Genomic DNA, 9,886 nt, shown 5'->3' with positions numbered 1-9,886 from the left:
TTATCTGTTCAGCCGTGACACCCCGTCCTCCCAGAACCATCCGCCCATCTGCTCTGTGGGCTGCTGGCTCGGTCTGGGCTCCATGATCTTCTAGGCTTTGGCTCTCAGTGTTGGCGCAACAGAACAGCCTTCTGGGAGTTGTTGTTCACTCTGGTTGATTCTGCCACAATTGTCACTGATTTCTTAAGCTGCATGTCATCAAGAGTTAGGTGTACAGAGACGGGTCATTAAGGAGCAGGTAGGGGTTAGACAGTACAGAGACGGGTCATTAAGGAGCAGGTAGGGGTTAGACAGTACAGAGACGGGTCATTAAGGAGCAGGTAGGGGTTAGACAGTACAGAGACGGGTCATTAAGGAGCAGGTAGGGGTTAGACAGTACAGAGACAGGTCATTAAGGAGCAGGTAGGGGTTAGACAGTACAGAGACGGGTCATTAAGGAGCAGGTGGGTTAGACAGTACAGAGACGGGTCATTAAGGAGCAGGTAGGGGTTAGACAGTACAGAGACAGGTCATTAAGGAGCAGGTAGGGGTTAGACAGTACAGAGACAGGTCATTAAGGAGCAGGTAGGGGTTAGACAGTACAGAGACAGGTCATTAAGGAGCAGGTAGGGGTTAGGGGTCATCTTGTTCTTCGATTCCTACAGGTAGACTTTGGACACTGGGGGTTGAACCCAGAACCTTTTAAACACACGGTCCTCATTCCTCTGAAACTTAATCAATGGTTTGTTGTTTTTCCTATTTATATACGATTGGCCAGAAAGGGTGTGAATCAGTGCTGAAACTTGTGTGGCACTGAATCCCTGGTGTAATGTGTTCATGTGTTCCAGTAAAGAGCCGTTCTGCTGATAGATTCAGCTGCTGGTCGCCCTACTTGAGCGGTAAACGGAGTTCTGAAACCAGGGACGCGGTAATTTAATCAGTTCTGGTGCGACTGTGGTGTGGTCAAAGTCAAAGGACTGCACCAATCTAGGTCATGTGGATCTGGGGGAGAGCAGTGCATCATGGGAGTACCCACCAGAGACGTTCCTCCGGGCGTAGCGCTACACACCGCGAGCTGTCGGTGGAGCGGAGCCCTGTGATTGGTGGTGTGTTTGTCCAGCGCTCCGGCAACAATTAGCTCTCTCCCGCCGCAGCGCGACGGAGCGGCAGAGTACCGGTAGCGGTCTCCGAGCGGTGATTTAAACGAGCCAAGGGCTCAGCGCACTCTTTGTTGCTCGTTATGAATTATACATCAGAGACGCGTTACTTTGATTCATCTCGCCGCCGGCTCCGGCCCCAGGACCCAGGCTCAGGCTCAGGCTCACTCATCACCTCTAATACCCGGGCTGGGGCTCCCCTCCATGGGACGGCGTCGCCGGGAAGCCTCCCTTGACCCCCACCCCCCTAGACCCCATCCCCTCTAGACCACCGCCCCGCCCCCCGTCAGGTCTGGGGAGGGACTTCTCGTCTCCATCAGCGCTGATGTATCCAGGTCATCCTCCTCTCGCAGCGGACCCCTTGAGCCCCCCCCCCCCCCCCCCCTTCATCCATCCTCACTCTCTGTTTTCTTCTCTCCCCTCTCGCCATAGCAACCGACTAGCCCCTAGCAACCACGACCGGATACAGCGGCTGCGCCATGAGTTCCAGCAGGCCCAGACGGGACCCGACGACCCCGACGACCGCCGGCGCACCTACAGCTTCGAGCAGCCCTGGGTGAGTGTCTGAGGGCCGCCCCCCCACCCCAGTCCGTCCGGGGACCCCCCCTCGGGTCCGTCCAGAGAACCCCCCCCACACTGGGTCCCCGGCGGAGGAGACGGCTAACGGCGGTGTTAGCCTAGCGGCTAGCGGGACCGGGAGAACTCAAAGAACTCAAAGGACTGAACTGTCTGGATCGGCCGTCACGCACCGTTGACCGTCGTAGCATGCTAACGCCCGAGCGTTAGCATGCTACCCGCCGGTTAGCACGAAGCTAACCCTTCACTAACCACACTACCAATCACAAGCAAGACTGGAATGTTCCCCGGACTGCCGTTAGCCTCCCCCTAATGAGGCTAACAGGCTAACCTGCTAACGCTAACTCCCTCTCCGGTCCACACCCCCTCTTCATCTGCATGCAGGGCTGGACGTCCCCGTCACTAACCCCACAACCACCCCAAACGCCGCCTCAACATCATTTCATTAGTTTCAGCTGTCTGTCAATCACCCACACTGATCCCGCCCGCCATCTTTCATCGACCAACAGACTCTCTAGACTCTGACTCGTCCAACCACTGAATCATGGAACCCACTTGTAGACGTGTCATTTTTAAAAAGTGTTTTATCTTGAAGTGTGAGGTTGGGATCGTGTGCGTTTTAGCGGTTGTTTTAATTGTGTTTCCTGGCGGGTCGTCTGTGACGGTTCTTAATTAGAACGTTCCTCCCGCCCTCCGTGGGCTGATGAAACCAGACGACATCTCTGACGGGTTATTTTAAGGCCGGCTCCTCCTCCACAAGTGTACTTTGTCTCCTCTTTTTTTTTTACATGAATTTCCTTAACTGCTGATGATGACACGTCTTCCCCTCCTTTGAGTGCGTCGGGCCGCCGGGGGTTTGAATCCCCTTCAGCATCTCATTGAGCACTGCTGCCCGCGTGCCTCTGAGCAAACTCCCTGGATCTGCCTCTGCGATCGCCCCCTCCCTCCCGTACGAGGAGAGCTCTCGGAACTCAAAGCATTCCTGTTCTCTGCACACATCTGTATCAAAGGTTCTGTGGTCGGATCCCAGCCGTGTTCGAGATGCAGAGTTCTGTTTTCATATTTTCTTACGCTCCTGTGATCCCCTGTGTTGGGCAAACAGCTTTTTAATATTCCAGGTGATATGGAATATCAGCGAGAGGCTCTGTTCTTTTATAGCTCATAAACACAAATAAAAAAAAAACTTTCCAAACCTGCAGCGTCGACCCAAGTCATGAGGTTCTACTCTCAGCATCTGATCTAATCTCCTCCAGAAACGCCTCCGCCAGACAATGAGGTCCAGGTCCTAGACCTCCAGTCCCGGGTCTAGGTCCTATACCACCAGTCCCGGGTCTAGGTCTTAGACCCACTGTGCCGGGTCTAGGACCTAGACTCAGTCCTGGGTCTTGGACCTAGTCCTCCATTCCTGGGTGTAGGTCCTTAACCTCCAGCCCGGGTTCTATAACACTGGACCGGCTGCCAGAACTCCAGGGGGGGTCTGAACGGAACCCCCTGGAGTTCTGGACTGAGGAGCTATTATGAGCTTGGAGGTGTTTTTTATCTTTTCCATATCAGAAGGATCACATCCAGAACCCTGCGGTCCCAGCTCCTCAGATCCAGGACCAACCATCTGGTCCGGGTTTGAGAGAGCGCCATGGGGGTTTGTGAACTCGCTCTCTGAAGGGTGAGGGGGGGGGGGGGGTCCGTGCGTCTTTAGAGTCAGATCCGGCCTTGGACTGCTCTGAGGTCCTGGTGGTCTTGTGGAGGTCCTGGACCCTGTTAGACCCTCTGAGGTCCTGGTGGTCTTGTGGAGGTCCTGTACCCTGTTAGACCCTCAGGGTCCTGGTGGTCTTGTGGAGGTCCTGGAGTCTCCGGAGGTCCTGGCCGTGTGGAAGCAGAAGCATGTGTTTCTGAAATTCAATTACTCCCTCCTCCTCCCTCCTCCACTAGTATCTATTACCTCCACACTTGAAGAGCTCCTGTCCTTCTTATGAATACACCTGAAATACACACACACACACACACACACACACACACACACACACACACACACACACACACACACACACACACACACACACACACACACACACACACACACACACACACACACACACACCCCCGTTCCAGAACAGGGGATGGATACAATTTGAACTTTATTTATTCCAAAACAGAAACCAATAACACTTGTGTAATATAATTCTTAGATTGCCCGCGTCCCGGGTGTAGCGCTGGTGTAGCGCTGGTGTAGCGCTGGTGTAGCGCTCGTTCTTGTGTTATTTCTTCCTGGAGCACAAAAACGTTCTCTCCAACGTGGTGAAGGATTACAGGCCCCCGCCCTGACATAGAGCTAACAGTGACGTAGAGCTAGGTCAGGGTTAGCACTAGGTCAGGGTTAGCACTAGGTCAGGGTTAGCAGCACTAGGTCAGGGTTAGCACTAGGTCAGTGTTAGCACTAGGTCAGGGTTAGCACTAGGTCAGGGTTAGCACTAGGTCAGTGTTAGCACTAGGTCAGTGTTAGCACTAGGTCAGTGTTAGCACTAGGTCAGGGTTAGCACTAGGTCAGTGTTAGCACTAGGTCAGGGTTAGCACTAGGTCAGGGTTAGCACTAGGTCAGTGTTAACACTAGGTCAGTGTTAGCACTAGGTCAGTGTTAGCACTAGGTCAGGGTTAGCACTAGGTCAGGGTTAACACTAGGTCAGTGTTAGCACTAGGTCAGTGTTAGCACTAGGTCAGTGTTAGCACTAGGTCAGTGTTAGCACTAGGTCAGTGTTAGCACTTGGTCAGTGTTAGCACTTGGTCAGTGTTAGCATTAGGTCAGTGTTAGCACTAGGTCAGGGTTAGCACTAGGTTAGGGTTAGCACTAGGTTAGGGTTAGCACTAGGTCAGTGTTAGCACTAGGTCAGTGTTAGCACTAGGTCAGGGTTAGCACTAGGTTAGGGTTAGCACTAGGTTAGGGTTAGCACTAGGTCAGTGTTAGCACTAGGTCAGTGTTAGCACTAGGTCAGTGTCAGCACTAGGTCAGGGTTAGCACTAGGTCAGGGTTAACACTAGGTCAGTGTTAGCACTAGGTCAGTGTTAGCACTTGGTCAGTGTTAGCATTAGGTCAGTGTTAGCACTAGGTCAGGGTTAGCACTAGGTTAGGGTTAGCACTAGGTTAGGGTTAGCACTAGGGCTGTTTCCCAAAGGGAAGGCTGCAGCCTTGCTAGAACACGTCCTTGCTAGTTGCGTCCTATGGAGATAAGGCTAGAGTGCTGCCTAGCGTTTGTAGCGTTCAGAGTTTGGCAGAGTTCAGCGCTGAGCTTCTGTTCCTCCACACTGAACCTACGCCCTGAGAAAGGAGAGCGACTGGCAGAGAGGGCAGTCACTGTGAGGTTGGAGGGTTTGATGCCCTGTCTACCTCAGCGGGTAGTGCAAGGCATTAACACTGGGCGGGTTATGGGTTTGATTCCGCCGGTAAAGCAAGGCATTAACACTGGCCGGGTTAGGGCCAGTGTCTTTGGCTCGTTACTCACTCCGTGTTTTCTAAAATCCGGTGTAGCTTCCGCTAGCAGGGTTGCATTGTGGGTTAGGGTTAGTCCATCAGGATGATGGATAGTTCTTCATCGGTCGTTACGCCACCTCGTTGTTGCGTTTGTGTTTCACGCGCTAAATTAAGCTATGCTAATTTAAGATATGCTTGGCTAACCTCTGCTGGACTATGGTATGCTAGGCTAAGCTATGTTAGTTTAAGATATGCTTGGCTAACCTCTGCTGGACTATGGTATGCTAGGCTAAGCTATGTTAGTTTAAGATATGCTTGGCTAACCTCTGCTGGACTATGGTATGCTAGGCTAAGCTATGTTAGTTTAAGATATGCTTGGCTAACCTCTGCTGGACTATGGTATGCTAGGCTGAGCTATGCTGTGTTTTGATATGCTATGTTAGCGGTTGAATAGTGTACCATAATGTGACGGATTCCACGATTATCAAATTGAATATGATAATATTTGTGTTGTTCGGGACGAGAAAGAATGATTACATTTATTATCGTAATGTTTTGGTCCGGCCCGAGGCGTCGGTGTGACAGAGGAGCCTGTGTAGCAGCTAACGTTTATTAGCCGCTAGGTCGCTAGCGTGATTCATGCGCAGCAGAACACATTAACGCCGTTCCCCTCCCACCGGCCGCGCTGAATGTTTGTGTTTTAATGTGCTGCTCGCACTTTACAACAAATACACTTTCATCCATCACGGAGAGAGGGGGCGTGGCCGTGGCGCAACGCCCTCGCCCTCCACCTCTGCACCAATCGCCTGCCAGCGCTCGGTCGCCGTGGCAACGGGACAGGCAGTGCCAATCTAATCTAATCACAGGAATGAGTGCTGGGGGCGAGGTAGGGGGGGGGGGGGGGGGGGCTGGGGGGAAGGGGATGATTGTGTTTAATGGGGGGTCTCTCAAGCACCCCATAAACACACACACACACACACACACACACACACACACACACACACACACACACACACACACACACACACACACACACAGCAGACAGCAGTAATTAGATTGTCTTTGTATTTCCAGCGATCCACACGCAATTATTACACCCACACCACTAATGAACATGAATGAAGGGGGGGGGTTGCACTCATTGTCCTGCCATCAATTAGAGATGAATGTGGACACTTGTACTGTAAGTGTGTGTGTGTGTGTGTGTGTGTGTGTGTGTGTGTGTGTGTGTGTGTGTGTGTGTGTGTGTGTGTGTGTGTGTGTGTGTGTGTGTGTGTGTGTGTGTGTGTGTGTTGACGATAATGAGCCCTGGGTCAGGTGGTCCCTCAGTGGGAGGGGCCTGTGTCCGAGAGGAGAAGGACGACGGCAGCCATCTTGTCTCTCATTAACCTCCACTAACATCATCACCGTCTCTCCAGTCTCATTACCACTTCCCGTCGGCATGTCCCGCCCCCTCGCCGACACTTCCTGTCTGTCTGTGTCTCCCCTCCCCCCGCAACAAGGTACGTCTCTCTGCTAGCATGCTAGCTCCCCCGTGCTAGCATGCTAGCTCCTCTGTGCTAGCTCCGTGCTAGCTCCTGGTAGGTGTTGTGCGGAGAGGTTTGCATCCCGTTAAACGGGACCTCAAGCTCAGTGCCTTCCTGAAGAGCCAGGGCTGTAAAAGGCTTTGATAACATGATATACATAGATAATATATCTATATCTAGATATAGATATAGATATATTAGCGCTTAAGAAAGAGATACAGGCAGAAATGTAGCTAGTAGGTAGGTAGATGGATTTATTCTGTAGATCAGGGGTCACCAACCTTTTTGAACCAGAGAGCTTCTTCATGGGTACTGAGTCATACGAAGGGCACCCAGTTTGATACCCTCTTCTGAAATAACATATTTGCTCAGTTTGCCTTTAGTTATATATTATTAATATTGATTAATGATACTCATCGATGGGAAGAAACTGATCATGTTAATGATTTCTCATAATAATTATCATGAATTAAAAAAGGTGGGAAAGAGTTGTTCAAGAATGAGTTGTGCTATGTTCAGAACAGGCCTGCGGGCGCCTCATGTGGTCCTTGCGGGCGCCCTGGTGGGCGCGGGCACTGTGTTGGTGACCCCTGCTGTAGATGGTGGACTAGAGAGATACATGGAGTGATATACAGTATATACCGTAGATGGATGCATAGATAAATAGATTAAAGTCAGAGAGAGTGATAGATGGATATACTGTAGTGATATATACTGTATATAGATGGATGAATAGATAGAGTGATGGATTGATAGAGTGATAGATTGATAGTGATGTATGGAGCTATGTACTATGTGGGGTGCTAAAGAGTGAGCATCAGACTGTGACCAGACGGCTGGACAGAGACAGAACGACGTTCTCATCCTCCTGTTTCCTCTGTTCCCAGGTCAGCACTGGCAGTCCGGGCCCCGCTAGTCCGGTCCTGGGGGGCCAGGGGGGTCACGGGGGTCCGGGGTCCTACAGCCAGCCCGGGCGCCACTCGGTCTCCGTGGAGGTCCAGATGCAGAGGCAGCGGCAGGAGGAGAGGGAGGCCTTCGCCCTGGCCCAGCGCCAGTACAGCTCCCTGCCCCGGTGAGAGAGTGTGTGTGTGTGTGGGTGGGGTGGGGGGGGGGTGGGTGTGGTCATCAATACTCTCTACTGTCACACTAATGGCATCACAAAGCTCGTAGATCATCTCAGTGGCACGGCTGTGCCAGACTGAATAGATACCCACACGCACGCACACACACTCCCTTACAAACACACACTCCTTTACACGCAAGCACGCACACACTCCCTTACACACACACACACACACACACTCTCTTACAAAAACACACACAAGCACGCACACACTCCCTTACATGCACACACTCCATTACACACACACACACACTCCCTTACACACACACACACACACACTCCCTTACACACACACACTTCCTTACACACACACACTTCGTTATACACACACTCCCTTAAACACACGCATGCATGCACACACACACTCCCTTACACAGTCACACTGTTTAAGGGACAAACACACACACTTGGCAGAGAGGCCGGATCGGGTTCCTATAGAAGGCCTTCCTCGATCTGTTTCGTCTCCATAATGAAATTCCCTCCAATCAGGGAATCCTAACATCTGTTCCTGGAAGGGAACGCGCGTGTGCCTCGTTCGGCTGTCACTCAGAATGTTAATCCAATCAAATCAAACTTTCTTCATAGTGCTTTCAGCCAATGAATGAAAGGACACAACCAGACTAGTGAATAGTTGAACACATGAGAGGAGAATCACTACTTTAACACAACAAGCTTAACGAGGGAAACCAGACAACTCTGGATCTTTAGATCAGAGTCGACCATTAAGTGATCACTCACCTCCACACCTACCTACCTGGGTCTCGACGTCACCTTCATAGTAGTTAAGGTTATATACTGTATGTTCATTTAATAGACTAGCAGAGGTTATATATGTTCATCTAATACAGATTAGCTAAAGTTCTATACGTTAATTTGATCCAGACTAGTTTTGGTTAAATATGTTAATTTAATCTAGAATAGTTACAATTATATTTTTTCATTTAATCCAGACTAGTTAAGGTTATGTTAATTGTATAGAATAGTTAAGGTTATATATGTTAATGTTATAGACTAGTTAATGTTATATATCTTAATGTAATACAGTCTAGTTAAGGTTAAATAGATAATATGTCTTAGTGTTTTAAACTAGTTGAGCTTCATGTATGTTCATTAGGAGTGTGTTTGTTCTTCAGACCTCCAGATGTGTCTTGAGTTAGTGTGTATTGTTGGACTCACTCAGTCTCCAGCAGAACCATAAACTTTGCGTTCGGCGCTGTCGTTCATCACAGGAACAGAACCTCCAGCCGTGTGCATATCTATCAGTATAATATTATGGCTCGTACGCGGAGCTGTTACTCATCTTTATTATTACCCTGTGGCGCGGCGACCTTACAAACATCTGGACAGGAAAGCGCTTGTTTATGGCAGAGGCTCAGCGATGTGTCACGCACGCACACACACACACACACACGCTGAGGAGTATTAACATGATATCAGCCATGTTTCAGATGACACTGTTAACGTGAAGCACACACAGAGACACGCACGCAGACACACACAGGCACGCACGCACCTACGCAGACTGGCACGTACGCAGACAGTCATGTACGCAGGCGGGCAAAAACAACACAAACATGCACCCACGCAAGCAGACAGGCAAGCATGCACACAGACAAGCACGCACACAGACAGGCACGGGTTTAGGATTAGAATGTTAACATGGGGATTCTGAGGGAGCTGCTGGGAGACGGATGAGCGGTCGTCTCGCTCGGGCCCGCCTCCCCTCTCTCCCCCCCCCCCCTCTCTCCCTCCCCCCTCTCTCCCTCCCCCCACTCCCGTCCGTCCCTCCCTTGCAGTGGGGTAGTCACCCCCCTACTGTGAGTGTTCCTGTGGCGTGATGCCAGAGGAACCTGCAGGCATAAATTCACATCAGCTCGTTCAGAGGGACTGTCTGTCTGTCTGGTGCACCTGTCCGTCTGTCTGGTCCACCTGTCTGTCTGTCTGTCATTGTCTCTGTCTCTCTGTCAGTCTGTCTCTCCGTCTGTCTGTCTGTCTTTCCCTCCATCAGTCTGCCTGTCTGCCTCTCTGTCTGCCTGTCTGTCTGTCTATCTATCTGTCTGTC

At 50.9% G+C, this 9,886-nt stretch overlaps 1 protein-coding gene across 1 annotated transcript; it reads left to right on the top strand.

Moving 5' to 3' along the window:
• The first annotated feature begins 1,446 nt into the window (after positions 1–1,446).
• Positions 1,447–9,880, top strand: LOC132462922 (partitioning defective 3 homolog). Its single transcript, XM_060058702.1, has 2 exons — positions 1,447–1,692; positions 7,589–9,880. The coding sequence occupies exons 1-2, from the start codon at positions 1,462–1,464 to the stop codon at positions 7,775–7,777; spliced, it is 420 nt and encodes a 139-aa protein (XP_059914685.1). The 5' UTR covers positions 1,447–1,461; the 3' UTR covers positions 7,778–9,880.
• The last annotated feature ends 6 nt before the right edge of the window (positions 9,881–9,886 follow it).

Source organism: Gadus macrocephalus, chromosome 8, assembly GCF_031168955.1.
Source record: "Gadus macrocephalus chromosome 8, ASM3116895v1".
Classification (NCBI taxonomy): Eukaryota; Metazoa; Chordata; class Actinopteri; order Gadiformes; family Gadidae; genus Gadus; species Gadus macrocephalus.
This window is presented reverse-complemented; position numbering and strand designations above follow the sequence as displayed.